The 16639-nt window shown below is 39.4% G+C and overlaps 1 protein-coding gene across 2 annotated transcripts in view; it reads right to left on the bottom strand.

Annotated features, from left to right (window-relative positions):
* The window catches only part of Cht5 (Chitinase 5), a 137723-nt gene that overhangs the window by 10977 nt on the left and 110107 nt on the right, over positions 1-16639 (bottom strand). For both annotated transcript variants that reach the window (XM_068226752.1, XM_067143543.2), the window contains exons 7-9: positions 13141-13338; positions 7787-7862; positions 3301-3512 (exon numbers count right to left, since the gene is read on the bottom strand). In XM_068226752.1, coding sequence (XP_068082853.1) covers positions 3301-3512; positions 7787-7862; positions 13141-13338 — 486 coding nt within the window. The remainder of the gene's footprint in view (positions 1-3300; positions 3513-7786; positions 7863-13140; positions 13339-16639) is intronic.

Genomic DNA, 16639 nt, shown 5'->3' with positions numbered 1-16639 from the left:
TACAAACTGCTTAGCAATGAGTCCATTGTAGCTGTGATCATTGTCATATCATCAACTGCCTCATGAAATTCAGAAAATTCATTACTATATACTCCACTAGCTCTTAGTTGACTGCACTGAATTCGCCAAGAACTCTAGAGCAGAGTTCTTCCTGAATTATGAAATGACTTCTATTTTATTTTATTCTTTTACTTATAAATAGTGGCATCAGATATGGTAAGCAATACTACAAACATGACAGGTATCTCATATGACCAATGCAATGTGCAGAGTTCTTTTGTTATAACGGAATAAGGTGGATATTTTCAAGCTGGTTCTTCATAGAGAATTTTCATCCACCATTTCAATGCCTATAATTGGGCCAATGAACATGAATAGCAGGGCTTGAAGTAAGAAGAATATTGTCCAACATAGTTTTAACATATAAATATTATGCGCAAAACTTTTAGTAATACTTCGACTCCCTAGTGCTGAATTGGTAGACCTTGGTTATTTTCCAGATTCGTATTGGCAAACTTTGACACAAAAACTATGAATCGATTACGCATCGTCATGAGATATCTGGCAGTATAATTGTAACACTTTATGTACTGTTGCTGGTTACACAACAAAGGCAAAATATAGGTTAGAATTGAGCATGAGTGAGGAAAATATTACTGGAGACATGATAGCAGCTAACTTATGATGACTGACCATCGAGGCATTCCATTCAGTATCTGCCGCAGATTGGGAGAGGTGTTGCAGAACGTTGAAATGACTGGAAGACGAATACTGGAGGCACCTTGGTGTCATGGAAATAGCCATCCATGGACAAGATTGTAATTAATAGTACTGCAGATAGCAGTGACGATTATAAAAGTTATATTTCTGAGAATTCAAGCTAGGAACAAGATTTGCATCGAGAAATGTTATATAACGTGTGTGTGACACAGTTATTGGCTTAAGATAATAAAGGTTTAGAAAATTCGTATCGATCGATCATACTATTGATTCAGTTCTGATTTCATTTCCATTCAGCTGGCAGTATTACCAGAACTGGGGTAGCTCCCTCCTTACTCCTCACCCCCGTAAAACAAAGTATCACTAAAAGTTTTGCGGATAACAGTCATAGAACTTACAAGCTACCAACCTATTTTTTGTTACTGGTTTAATTATAAGAATTTGAAAACAGTCATGCAATCACAAGCAAAAAGTATGAATTTCTTACTTTCTGGAAAGAAAATGCTTCATTCCATAACATTATTGCTAGATGGGGATTTCTTCCACAGCCATAATTATTATTTTTTGTACAGGTTTAACCTTTAGCAGTCATATTTAAATAGAGGATGTTTTCTCAGCAGGTCAAGTTTACAAGTTATGCCTGCTACTGGTTCTGCTTTTCTAATTTGCTTCACTCCTACACCTTTAGTCCTTAGTCCTGTAATCGACTCTCATGTGGTACAGTACGAAACAAATGGCTGAATACGAACCAAATTTCTTTTCACAAGTTGTACAAAAGTACATAGTTTCCCATCGACCACCCTTAATTTTTCTATTTGAACACACTGCACAGTCCGTTGTGTTGCTTTTCTCATCGGAATAAATAAAATGTGTTTTCCCATAAAGCCTTTCATACGTGTCACGTGTTATTTGACGACCTCGCTTCGTGAATCCTCGCACAGCCTTTTCCTCGGCAGATAGTTCTTCAACTAATTTTCCCTTAATTTCTTCAGAAATATCCGAGGAAAGTGTAATATTACTGTCAGAATTCTCAAGTGCATAAATAATGGCTGAATCGCTGAAGAAAGATATATTTACGTTTGCTATCTGTATTACTGGTAGATGCCGTGATGCTCAATCAGTACGCAGAACATAAAGAGTTGCTTGTTACTTGCTGGAATTCAATAGTAATGTTTCGATATATATCAAGATATTTTATTAATTCCTTTGAGAAGTTAACACAGCCATCGGTGTTATGCAATGAAGCATATAATTGCCGTAAGATGATTGTAAATCACGTGTTAGGTTCTGCCCAACATTCAATCTCCAGAAAAACATAATGTCGGGGCCAGTTGACAAGTAAAGGTTAACATCGCTCTTACTCAGATAGGTTTTTGTGAATGATAGGACCAAGCTCGATAGCCGTAGCCGCTTAAGTGCGGCCAGTATCCAGTAATCGGGAGATAGTGGGTTCAAACCCCACTGCCAGCAGTCCTGAAGATGGTTTTCCGTGGTTTCCCATTTTCACACCAGGAAAATGCTGGGAATGTATTTTAATTAAGGCCACGGCCACTTCCTTCCCACTCTTAGCCCTTTCCTACCCCATCGTCACCATAAGACCTATCTATGTCGGTATGACATAAAGTCAATTGTAAAAAAGATGGGAAGGAAGTTTACGTGACCTTAATTAAGGAACAGCTTGTGCATTCACCCAGTGTGAAAATGGGAAACCATAGAAAACCATCTTCAAGATACAAGTTTGCATCTATGCATCCCATACCATTCAGCCAGCTTGCTCAGTGGTCATAATTTCTTTCCATATAAGCTTTTAATAACTTGATATTATTTATAATCATGTTTTTACTGTATAGTAATTCATTCTTCAGGTAGCAGGTAGGAAACTTCTTTGGAGGCAGCCCTATGCAGGGAGTGGTGCCCCTGTTCATGTGAGTCCCAAAGCACACTGACCAAGTGTGTAACATCTGGGAAGGATTCCAGCTCAGGGTTACGAGTGAAGATCTAAGTAACAACAACGGCAGAGAAGTTGGCCTTTGGTACGGTGGAGATGGTGGAAGAAGCAGCCCTGGACTCAGGGATAAATATTAGTACAATCTAAAGAGGCCAATGGCTTTAGGCTCTTTTGGAGGGGTGATAGTCCTTCAGTAGAGGTAATACCACAAAAGTCCATCCAGCACTCCATGACAAAATGCGTCTGTTTCTCCAAGTTAGGGATGGCATGAAAAATTCCTGGCAGTAGATATAAAATGCCTTTGGGTGTGGTGAGCCCACCGCACGATCAAGAGTGAGTCGAGGCCTCAGAAACAGTTAGGGCATCCCTCAATAAGCAACGCGCAGTTCTCGTCTTGGAGAAACTGTGAAACTATGAAAAATGGAAAACTGTGAAGCTCCTTGATTCACAGCCTGATCCAGAAGACTGGAAATGGGAAATGAATAAGAAGTAATTAATTCTATAAACTCTTGTAACGAAATGTTCTTCCAGCATTGATTCCTTACTTGATAAATAAATTGATTTAGGTGTGCACAGTTCAAATGTGCTCAAACGTGGGGCAACTATTAAATGTATAATCCATAAAACCTTACCCTCTTTGGTGGATCATAGGTGGGTTTGGGTACCTTATACCCAATCATATTCTTGTGTAGGATGTCAATAAGGGCATTCTTGGGTCCACACACTCCCTGGAAGTCATCCATATCAATAGCCCATGTCATAGCACCTTGGTAGCCCTTCTCCTTGATGAAGTCCATTTTGATCTGCACACTTTTAGGATTTTCATAACCCACCCATTGGGTACCTATAACAGAAAAAGGAACAGGATTCATTTACAAATGAGTCTTGACATTTTTTTGTCAGTATTGAAACCGTACAGTGTCCTGTACAGCTCCATGGGAATGATATGGGCTTTTATACTCCATTAAAATTACTCCTAAAGGTCGCGTCATTGGTAGCAGTATGGGCGAAGGGAATCGAGCGGCGTCCTGCCAGAATGGAACCCGCGGAAAGAGCACTTGCCAGACAATGGAAAGACAAAGCAACAGCCAAGCCCCCGCGGAAATACGCTCTCAACTCGCAGAGAGAGATAGAAGGGGACGCGATGCTGGAGTAGTCAGATACGCCCCGAGGTGGAGCTTAGCTTCCCGGAGTTCCAAACGAACACAAGGAACTTCCGGTTTTTTATGCACGTGTCACGGGTGCCAACGTCGGACTTTGGCGCGCAAACAATGGAATGATATTTTAATCCAGACATAGGAAAATTATGTGAGACACACCATTGAATAGAGCGAAATTTTCTGCGTTCCCTAGACTAAAAATATGTAATAACTTATGCAGGGGAAGAAATGAGGTCACCAGCCGTCAAGATGTAACATATCGCTAACACATGTGGATATAGCGGCGTCACCCAAGCCAAGAGTCGCGCTCAAAATTGACTCCGCCTCCCGAGGGACGCTAATGAATTAATCAAAGGCGGGAAGCAAATTACATAAAAACTGCTGATCGTAGGTCCAGCACGCTTGGCTCAAATGAAAGAGGAGACAGAGGGCTACAAGATGCAATATTTAAATATCTTCAATTCTTGGTGTGAAAGGAGCTCTGGTTCTTAATGAACCGTGAAGGTTTACACCCCCAAGCTTCCGGCGGGCGAGATAATATAGGCCGAGCAGGCCCTTGCAGAGAGAGTTGTTCTTTCACGGGTCGTGAGACGGACACTGCGTCCCGCGGTGCTCCAGTTACAGTCAGAAACCCTTGTACAAAAGCCTTTGTGTAGTGAACGGGAGGCCAAACGAGCCTAGGTGAATTGTTTCTGTGCTGCGTGTCAAACTAGTAAAAACCGCGAGCATATTTTACGAACAAGTATTAGAATTCGGCTGAGACACTGCCGGTTTAATGAGTCAGTGAAATTCATAATTCGGTATCACCCAAAGTGTTACTTCGAATCAGGGGCTCGAGTCTCGTGAGCTACCCGATTCTTACTGGGAACGCGGGTGTAAACTCTGAAATAGAGGACGTGTGACGAGTGTAAAAGTGTTACCCACTTGGATTACTATAAGATTTCAGCTGTGACGAGTTCCCCAGGATGTCGGACTTGGATGGACCAGGGATGAAGGACTGCACGCCCGCCACCTACCGAGTGGTCATGGAGTACTAAGAACTTCACCATGGGTCTCCCGTGGGGGGAGACACAACGGCCACCAAACAGATGAGTGATGTCCAAATTTAATTTCTAAGCATGACATAACCCGGGGATAGGATTAGCGTTCTTTTGTAAATATCAAAATGTTGTAAGTTAATGCATGTCCTATATGGAAACTTTATTGATTTTATAATGTTGAAGTAAAATTCAAGGGAGCTGAATTCCCGGACGACTCATATTTCTTTCTTAATGATTAGCTTATCGTGAGGGTTATATTTCCAGTAATATGTAGAATGTCCTAGCAAATATGGGAACAAGGTTAGGAGAATATTTGAGTTTCCCGTAGGGGAGGTTGGAATAATGGTGTTGGCAAGCAGGGAAACATGTCGAAATATTGGTAGTCACTGTCCCACGAGGTTGTCAAATATGCCAGGGAAACTCATGGGTCAGTCAGACAATGCATGCCTAGCTTACAGATATAATCAGTGCATGGACTGCAAGAAAGAAGAAGATCCCGACCGGGAGAGGTACATGTTGTGTGATTTAGATAGGTGTGTGGAACCATATGCAAGTTTCCCGTGATTTTGATTAATTGGCCATAATGGTTGGGAGTGTTTTTTTTGTTATCTATAGCCGGGGCGAGACCCAGGGCAGGAGTCCCTTAATCTTTGGTCAGAAGGTTTAAATATAAGTGTATTTATGTGGTATGAACGAGGAGCCATGAGAGCCAGAGGCCCAAGGGAAGAAGATACGCGATATGGGACGTAGTGAGAAGGCCGAATAGGAATTTACGATGAAATGATTGAGAAGTGATCGTGCTCCAGTCTCAGTAATAATAATGAGAAGGGAGTGAATAAAAAGAGTATTTTATGGGAATTCCACGATAATATAAATAAGCAAATGAAATGGGCCAAGGATGTGTCCCCGAGACGAGAGGGTGAACGTTTGAGGGAGAGAAGAATCTGAATGGCCGTGCGAAGTGAATGGCTGGCCCTTTTTTTTTTTTTTTTTTGTGTATGTCTAGCTCTCGCCCTCGGGACAAAAGGGTCCCGTATCCCCTTGTGTGAGGGCTTGGAGCCTGGTCTGCTCGCGTTCTTTTGTTTGGGTTAAATGGCTTAGCTAAGAATACTTGTATAATGATAATATCACGGTAACTTCTTTTAAAGGTATTTAATAAATGAGTAGGGATCCCCCCCGATATCCGGCGATATGAGAGTAGCTATTCTCGGGATCTACAGAAACCCACAGTACCTCTCGGTCGGGAGTCTGCCAGTTCGACTCCGGATTATGGTGGCGCCCTTGGGCGAGCTGCTCCAAGCTTGCGCTGTGGGCCGGAGCCAGTGATAACCATGCTGTTTCTTTTCTAGGAATGGTTCTCCTGTGTGCATGAATTGTATATATCCATATATCTGTGTATGTTTCGTAATTGTGTGCACATATTTTTGAGTTCAAACAGAACCTATGTGCACGTTGTGTGGTCTTGGTGATAGGTGAGGAGTCCGGGGTTTAGCAAAATGGCATTTGTGGTTGTTGTGCATTATGCAAATGTTTCTTTTAATATGATATTATATAGTGTAGGCCCCGGTTATGTTCGTGTTTAGAACAGCTAGTAATATTTGTGTATAGGGACATCAGATCATCTCACGGTGTGATCGACAGAATAATGTACAAAATTTCATGAACGGTATGAATTAATGAGGACAAATGAACGATAGCAAGTCGCAAAACCTCAATCGTGCCGTTATGCAGGCGACGCCCATGGGCGATTCGTATTTTTAAAGTGATTATTATTTTCTTTTCCTCCCATATGTGGAGAGTCATTGTATAGAGAGCTGTATCAACTTCTTTTAAATTGTCATGTTTTGAATAAATTCATATTCGTAACCCCTATTTAATGATTCTTATCATTTGTAGCAGTGTTAAGCAGTATCCACTAGGCATTTGAACCCAGAGATCCTACTTTCATATTATAGACATAAGACTCCATCTTAAGTATTTGTTGTTTTTGTTTTTCTTTGAACGTACCACTTCCCCAAGTGCTCAGGCTGCCGGGCCGGCACAGAAAGTAGGAAGGGGAGCGGTTCGAAGCTCGTTAAGCAATTCGACCCGCTCTTCAATCAAATCTCATCCGTGGGTGTTTACCCCGTTACGTGGAGGCATTCTTATGCGTGGGTCATCCATTCGAAGCCCGGTAGGGTGTAGTATATTGTCAACATAATCATTTTCTTTAACTAAAATAATATGCAGACCACAGAGAACATTACCACAACTAATAATAATTCTTCTTTTTTTTTTTTTCAACTTGCTTTAGGCTACGTTGCACCAACACAGATAGGTCTCACAGCGATGATAGGACAGGAAAGGGTTAGGGGTGGGACGGAAGCTACCATGGCCTTATTTAAGATACAGCCCCAGCAGTTGCCTAGTCTGAAAATGGGAAACCATGAATAAACATCTTAAAGGCTACTGACAGTGAGCAACATACTTTTAAATCTGAACATTTCAATATAACCACCACCTTTACATGGTATTGTTGAGGTAAGTAAAACATTTTGCATACAGGCAACTTAAATTCTTTCAAGGATAGCCACACTATGACTATGGATATCTTAACACTGATGAAACTACAAAGCAGAAACAATATATTGAAGGCTGGGAAGTATTGAAAGGGATGATAAACATCCATGAAGGTAGTATGTGTGATGATGCAGAGTTAATCTTTGTCTTCTTTTGTATTTATGTTTCTTCGTATTGCTCCATCCTATTGCTCCCTCTACCCACACTAATCTCTCTTTATGTTTATCCTGACATATTTTCTAATCCTTTTCCATAGAATCCTGTCCCCAGTCTTCCTCAAATATTCATGAAAGGAGCAAACAAAACTAAATAAAACAAAATATATTTTGAAGGACTATGATATATTATTTGTACAATACCTTTGTAAGCATAAGGGACCTTTCCATTTTCATCCCATTTCAGTGTCCAGCCTCCTTCCATCTCTGCAAGGCAGATCTATAAATAAGATAGGAGAGTTTCAGCTAGTTTCAGTATAGCTATGTACTCAGGATTTTACATTACATATTGCAGGAGTCTCAGTTTTTCTCTTAAATAAGATCATGTACATACAACCTGTTATACAAAATAGTGAACCAGGCTACTTCATCGGTCAGTTTCAAAATTTCAAGGAGACTGCTATTCCAGTATACTGACTTCATTATCTCCTCTCTCCTATCAGTTCTCATTAAAGACAACATTAAATCTTAAAAAAAGAAAATAATGTTCAGAAATAAAGCTAACAAGTTATTTATAACATAACTGAGGCATCTAGTATCAAAACCGGCCAAGTCACTCAAGGCATACTGTATTTTTCAATATGGACGATAAACCTGTAGAGAAGTAAGTATAAATAACCACCTAATCGATACTTTATTAATGCCTCAGGCAAAATTGAATAAAATTAAAACTTACAGGACATGTTTCGACCACTTAGTGGTCCTCTTCAGCTGTATAAATAAAGAACTGAAAAGAAAAACATTGACAATAAGCACAAATAAAAGTTCTTTGGAGACTCCTTTGATAAAAATGGAGGTCGTCAGAATAGGTCATCTTGCCTTTCGTTCTTGTTTGGAAAAGATGTTTATTCTGCGCTGTCTAGAGGGTCTGTCTTTGAGCGCGACCTGGTGAAGTAATGATGTGATACAGTTTGACAGTTCATGGAAAGCTCTGGAGAGAAGGGAAGTAGAGTTTCATCGTCATCTAAAATAACATGTGAGGGAGGAGGGAGATTGGGCTGTGCTTCTGCGATGTCGTGTTTGATTATATCTCTTAGAATGGGTAGACATGAAACAGACTAGACGAACAAGAGATATAATCAAACACGACATCGCAGAAGCACAGCCCAATCTCCCTCCTCCCTCACATGTTATTTTAGATGACGATGAAACTCTACTTCCCTTCTCTCCAGAGCTTTCCATAAACTGTCAAAATGTATCACATCGTTACTTCACCAGGTCGCGCTCAAAGAACAGACCCTCTAGACAGCGCAGAATAAACATCTTTTCCAAACAAGAACGAAAGGCAAGATGACCTATTCTGACGACCTCCATTTTTATCAAAGGAGTCTCCAAAGAACTTTTATTTGTGCTTATTGTCAATGTTTTTCTTTTCAGTTCTTTATTTATACAGCTGAAGAGGATCACTAAGTGGTCGAAACATGTCCTCTAAGTTTTAATTTTATTCAATTTTGCCTGAGGCATTAATAAAGTATCGATTAGGTGGTTATTTATACTTACTTCTTGATTAAACATCGATACGGTCATGAAATGGACAACTTGTAATAAACCTGTAGAGACAAAGCAATGATGGTCAGAAAAGATTTTTTTTCACAGTTATATCCTTAATGGTTTAATATTTAAGTTCCGCTGTTTTGAGAAATCTAACTCATAATAAACCCATCTTTTTTGTTAATTTAAATTTTGACTTGGCCATTTTTGTTGCAATTTTATACAATTTCACCAGGTATGAAAGTAAATTTTTCAGTTCACCACTCGGAACAATATCCACATTACAGCACACAATAATGACAAAATATGAGCACACCGGAAATAGGATTGCTTTGGCGCCAATGACGGCAAGAAGCCCGCGAATATGTAAATCAGTGTTGCAAACGAACAAAAAACAAAATATTATGACTTCAAAGAATATACATTACAAGGAACGATTTTGCCTACTGATATGATCACATTGTTACTTAATGTAACAACACAAGCTTCCAGACAATAATGCTGCATCATAAAGATTGTCGCTCGTTCCTTGACTTGGCTGGTTTTGAATTCACTGGCTGCATGACTTGGCCGAGAATTCAGTGCTCTATAACATGAAGACATGGACGATTTTAAAGCATATTCTTGTTTCACCTGATAGTGCTATACTTCTACTTCAAATTTATAACCTTAACTCATTTTCGCAAATTTTGTGACTTGGCCGGTTTTGATACTAGACGCCTCAACTGATTAAATAATTACTTTTAACCTTAAATTCATAAAAATCATCTGATAGCCTACCTGTTTTATTTTCAAATTCAGGTAGATATGAATATAAAAATCTAGAACTGTGATTACACTACATACAGTATTAATTTCAGTAGAGGATTCAATAGCGAAATGTATTCTACCAGAGTGTGAGAAACCTGGTGTGGAGGAAGGAAGTACTGTAACGGTACCAATGAAGTGTAAAGAGGTGATGTATATGCAGTGGAGACCTGGACAATGACAAAAAGACGGGAGAATAAAATCAAGGCCAGTGAAATGAAATTTTTTTAAAGTATAGTAGGAAAGTAAAGAAATGACAGAGTAAGAAATGAGGACATCAGGAAGGAAGTCAGAGTGGGAAAGCTTTATGACAGGATGGAAAAAAATAAACATTGAATATTGAATTTTCATGACTGCATTGTAATCAAAACCGACTTTCAACATATTAGGTCGTGTTACGTGCATTTTGTATGTGTTGAAGAAATGTTAAGTACAGAACAAAAATGGCCAACTGGGCATATAGAGCTTATGGTAGAATAACTGTTTTATAATGTTTCAGTTTACGTTCACTTCTTTCTTATAAAATACTGTTGATCACAACTATGAGCTCACTACAGCTTTGCTGCACCTTGATTCAATCTCACATACTATACTACTAACCTGGGAGAACACATGTCCTAAATACTTGAAATGATCTACTTGGTCAGCTTTGTATTCGTCGCACCGTTTTCCCATTTGCATAATTAAAGTGTCAAGGACTTCACTGTAAAAATTTTGAGCATTTGTTATGTTCTGCCATCTATATCTTACTATATATTTTACAACATTTTCAACGCAAGAGGATACCGTGTTTTCTGATTGCATGTCCTTGAGGATACTAGTGGTTTTCCTAATTTCAGTATTGCACAGAATTACATTAGATGTGGTTTTATGTTGCAATATAACAAGGAGATGGTCTGTATAAATAAAACAAATCTATAGACACAGAACAAATAAATGAATTGGGCCTTCCTGAATATGTTAAGCAACCCAACAACAGAATTGTACAACTTACTGTCCCAACCCTCATCATTCTGCGCAATATCTTCAAAAACCTGTCTTAAATCATCATAGTGTGAAAATATTGTGTGGACTGCTCTGGAATGAAAGCTCCAATGGGTAGTACATGCTTGTGGAAGTCTAAATCCTTTGGATTCCAGCTCTCTTTGAGGATCTACTGAAAATGAATGAAATGCTGTTGGCTTATCAATGAAGAGCCTGACTGATTTTATTGTTTTGCAGAAATGGAGAAGAACAAGGTTTAATTGGTGGGCAGTGCAGAAATATTGCCCATCAGCAAACTTGCTGAACGTAATGCTGAACACCCCCCATGCCTTCCTGCCATTGTGGAGCACCCGTCATATGTTTGACATAGAATTTTATAAATTACTCCTCACTTTTGCAGAATATCGACAATAAATTCTGATAAGTCTGATGCAGTCTTATCAATCGGAACATCATAAAAGCCTATGAATCTTTCTGTGGGATCCTGCTTTGAGCAGAACCAGAACCAGAATATTACACAGACTTGAGACCTATTTGAGACATTTAAGGTCTCATCCGCCTGTATACCAATGAAATCACAAGAATCTAACTCTGCTTTCATCGTTTCCTGAATTATGGTAGTTACAGACTCAATTAATTCATTACTTATATCGCTTGATGTGCTTTTGAAGCCCAACGTGCCAGGCTGAATGGCTCAGACGGTTGAGGTGTTGGTCTTCTGATCCCAACTTGGCAGGCTCGATCCTGGCTTAGTCCGGTGGTACTTAGAGGTGCTCAAATACGTCAGCCTCGTGTTGGTAGATTTACTGGCACGTAAAAGAACTCCTGTGGGACTAAATTCCGGCATCTTGGCATCTCCAAGAACCATAAAAGTAGTTAATAGGAAGTAAAGCAAATAACATTATTATTATCATTATTAAAAGCCCGACGTAGACTGCAGATGATCTTGAATGTACTGTTCCTGTTTTGAAACATCTAACAACTTCAGGTAACTGCTGCTGTTGATCGAGTCTTCCCCTTCAAAATGACCTCGAAATCCAAGCTCCTGTTTCCCAAGAAAATACACAATATCAAGTCTCTCTACAACAAGCCGATTTTGTTTTACAACTTTGTTATGTTTAACGGCTTGAATTCTTGCACCTTCAGATAAAGAACGTTCTATCCCCCAGCGCCCCAGTAAACAGAATTTCTCTCCATTCTGAATATGTTTATTTCAGTTTTGATGCTTCTCTGCTTTTCTAAGAATGTTTTTGTAACAATTATCTCATTTAAAGTCCATTCCTTTTCACCACCAAACAAAACACACGTACACCCTTTATCAAACCCACGAATATCACGTACACCAAGAAAATTGAAATTTCCTAGCTACTTTATCAACAAAATACTTAATATCTAAATTAGGCATACATCCTTCATTTTTGGCTTCACACTTCTCTTCATAAATCCAAACAGAGAATGGTTAACATTTTAAAGAGTTGAAAAGACTTGTGAAGTTCCCGCAGGGGCCTGCTTCACTCATTATTTAAACGCGAGTTTCAACCAGATAATGTCAGCCTTGTTTTACACAATAGAAACTCAGATATTGAATTGGATTTTTCCATGTCTGAATTGTCACTAATATTGCCAATAATACACTGATTGCCTACTAACTCAAAAGAATACCATGTGCACTTTCACAATTAACAATACGTACTTCTTTGTTGCCTTCGCGCTATGACTTTCTACACAGTCGAATAGCAGAAGAGGCATACTTCATCGGGCCCAAGACTTAGCGGAGAGAGGGATGCGGGTGGTAACCTAACCTTCCTCCACCACCCCGCTCCCAACCACCAAGCTGGCGAAATGCAAACAAAACAAAAAGTCCTGGGTCAGTCAAGTTATTTGCTGCCTCCCTGTCAGAATAAGTAGTCCGCTGTTACCATCTAGCAGGCATTCAGCAAAGCACATAGCCTGCTGCTGTCAACCATGTAGTACATATTAAATAGAGATTATTGTAGTTTTAACACAATAGCAACAGCAGATACATTTTTTACGATATTTATATAATTTAATCGTATTTCTTAGGGTAGGCATTGCCTCAAATGACTCCAAGTAGTTTTGCCATTGATTATTATTATTATTTTGGTTTCTAATTGCTCAACTGTCAGTCATGTTTCGTGATACAGCAAACAGATAGATGAAAATTAATTTAACAGTTCAAAATCAAATATTCTTACCTCATAATAGGCAAGGAAGCCCTTGGCCTGAGTGTAGTTTCCTGGAGCACCTCCTCCAGCTTCCTTGTTGATGTAGGTACCAAGATCATAGTTGGTATTTCCTTGAGAAAGTGTGAAAGAGCGACCATAGAAAGGAATACCCACAACAAGCTTGTCAGAAGGACAGCCCATCTCCTGCCAGAGGAACATTCCATCATTCTAGAACACACAAAAGTAGTTCTACATTAACATTTTTGATAAAATTATTTGTTATTGATTACAGCCTGTCCTAAACATTATTGTATGATTCTATATCGGTAATTACGGTATTTTATTATCACTAATAATAAACGGACAACCATGATATTGTGGTTTGAAGATCTAAAATGTGGTTATGTTTATGTTTCCTTATATATACATATACAGTATGTACGAGGGTCATCCAGAAATTAAGTTTCCCTATCTTTAAAAAAAAAATAGTTATATGAAAAATGTTACTGTCCCCTGATACAGCAATGTTGGAGCTAGTTTTTGACATTTTTGACATGATAACCACCAGAATAGAGACACTTGTCATATTGTGGGATCAAATTTTGTATGCCGGTATCGTAGAAGTCTGCCGCCTGGGAATGAAACCAGCATGTAACATTCTTCTTCAGCTCTTCGTCTATGTAAAAATGCTGACAGGACGAAAAATTTCTTGAGGTGCCAGAAAAGATGAAAATCACTGGAAGCAAGGTCAGGACTGTTTGGTGGATGATCAAACACCTTCCAGCCGAACTCCTGCAGAACAGTTGCTGAGCGGCGAGTCGAATGTGGGCGAGCATTGCCATGGATCAGCACAACACCTGAACTGAGCATTTCACGCCTCTTGTTTTGAATGGTCCATTGCAATTTCTTTAGAAAATGTATCACAGACTGAGCCCTGCAGGCATCAGGAGAAAGAATACGAGCCGCAATTAATTCCAGCCACTACTGCTTTGCTACTGACTCCAGACGGGACTTGTCCGGCTGATGATTGCTATGTCATAGATCTGTGACGCATGCTGATATTTTCTGACTAAGTATGTTTACAAGAAAACAAATAGAGAAACTTAATTTCTGAATGGCCTATATATATATATGATAGACTATGAGTAAATGATTGCTATGAGTAAAAAATTGGAATCACAGTTAAGGTTTTCTGCAGATTATGTCATACTGTATGGAGTAATAAAGAAGTTACAGGATTGTGAGCAAATGCCCTTCAGGCTAGCAACTCAATGTTGATGATGGTGATGGTGATGATGATGATGATGATGATGATAACATGCAGTAAACTCATGATTGTTTACTGGAAGCTTAACCATATCTGATCGATTAGATTAGCAGCTTGCCATTTTCTACCACTATGAGCGCTAATATGAGTTAATGCATTCTTTCACTTAAGCACCACTACGAGCGCTAATGCGAGTCAATGCAGAGTTTCACTTAAGCCCTTATAACTACATTAGGTGTGGACATTTTTCAAAAAATCAGAAAATGCCTGAGGGTATTAAACCAAAGAACACATTACAGAAAGAATTATGTAAATAAGTTAATTTGGCTAGGATCTGAATAAAAAAGAAAACAAGTAAAGAAACAAGTGATTTTAGGCTGTTTTGCCAGAACTGCATTTAGGCCGGAAGTGATTTTTGATTTTGTTTTAGTTCCATAGAGCTATCCAAGATACACAATTTGAAACCTTTCCGGGCCCTTTAGCCCTTCAACTTTCAGCACAATTGAGGAAATTGCTTAATTATGTTTTTTGTAGTATGGGAACCACTACTTTGTCTGCTAAGAAATGTTTTTAACATTAAAAGACCTGGACAATGTTGTGAGATGAACAGCGGACAATGGTATGATGGTAAACAGTGTGAAAAGTCATGTTATAAATTCCATCAAGAAGAAAAGTCCTCTGAACTTGAATTACTATATTGGTGGAGAGAAAGTACCCTGGTGTTTATATAAGGAAAGATCTTTATAGGGGTAGTCACATTAATAATGTAGCTCACAAACACATTCCACGGGGATGCCACACCAACCACGTAGCTGGACTCACTCATGACTCAAAACTTGCCCTTGAAAGATACCAGACCGAGCTCGATAGCTGCAGTCGCTTAAGTGCGGCCAGTATCCAGTATTCGGGAGATAGTAGGTTCGAACCCCACTGTCGGCAGCCCTAAAAATGGTTTTCCGTGGTTTCCCATTTTCACACCAGGCAAATGCTGGGGCTGTACCTTAATTAAGGCCACGGCCACTTCCTTCCCACTCCTAGCCCTTTCCCATCCCATCGTCGCTATAAGACCTATCTGTGTCGGTGCGACGTAAAGCAAATAGCAAAAAAAAGAAAGATACCAGCAATTGTTCGAGAATGATCCCCTTCTCAGAAGAAACACTGGAAGCAAGTGAGAGGTTGCTTAGTGCTATAACCACCTCAAGACAAGAGAGACGGTGCTCTCTAATAGAAAATCTGGATATGAAACAAAATAGCTGACGTGCATGGAAATTTGTTTCAGAACCTTAACAAAGATCCAACTTCAACTCAGGTACGTAAGAGTGAAGTTACACCCAATAAGATTGCTCATCAACTACTACTTAATAGTAAAAGTACCAGAAGGATGAAAAGACTGGAGTTTCAACGTGAACTTGAAGATGAAAATCACTTACTTAACACTTCCTTTTCACTGGCTGAACTGCATGAGGTGATTCAGCACATGGAGAATAAAAAGTCAGGTGGAGTGGATGAGTTGAGAACAGAACAAATAAAACGTTTTGGGCCTGAAACATTGAAATGGATCCTCAACTTCATGAATAACTGCATCACCACTTGCCATATTCCAAGCTCATGTTGAGGCTATTTTGAAACCTGGCAGGGAGCCAAATGAATCTAAGAACTTCCGATCTGTTTCTCTATTGTGTCATCTTTTCAAAATCCTTGAGGGAATAGTACTGAACCATATTTCACTTCTTGTAGATGAAGCTCTCATACCTGACCAAACAGGATTTGGGCCTGGAAGATCATGTTGTGGACAACTTCTCAATCTGACACAACATATAGAGGAAGGCTACGAGCGAGGACAAGTGACTGGTGTTGCCTCGTAGACCTTAGCCCAGCTTATGATACCATTAATCATAACAGATTGGTGTATAATGAGTATCAAACAACAAGGGACTATGGTTTTACAAAATTTGTTGAATGCATTCTTCAAAATCGACATTTCTACGTGTCTCTTCAAAATGAGAACAGCCGTTGGAGAACTCAAAAGAATGGATTACCCCACGAAAGTGTTCTAGCACCATTGCTCTATAACATCTACACTAATGACCAACCAATTCCTGCCGTAGTCAAGCATTTTATCTATGCTGATGACACAGCAGTGGCAGCACAGGGGAACACATTTGAAGAGGTTGAAGGAAAGCTGGAAAAGTCTCTCGAAGAATTTGTTACATAAAACGAGAACAATCATTTGAGACCCAACCCCAGCAAAACTCAAGTTTG

Source organism: Anabrus simplex, chromosome 3, assembly GCF_040414725.1.
Source record: "Anabrus simplex isolate iqAnaSimp1 chromosome 3, ASM4041472v1, whole genome shotgun sequence".
Taxonomy (NCBI): Eukaryota; Metazoa; Arthropoda; class Insecta; order Orthoptera; family Tettigoniidae; genus Anabrus; species Anabrus simplex.
The sequence above is the reverse complement of the archived record's forward strand: the minus strand, read 5'-3'. Positions and strand labels throughout refer to the sequence as shown.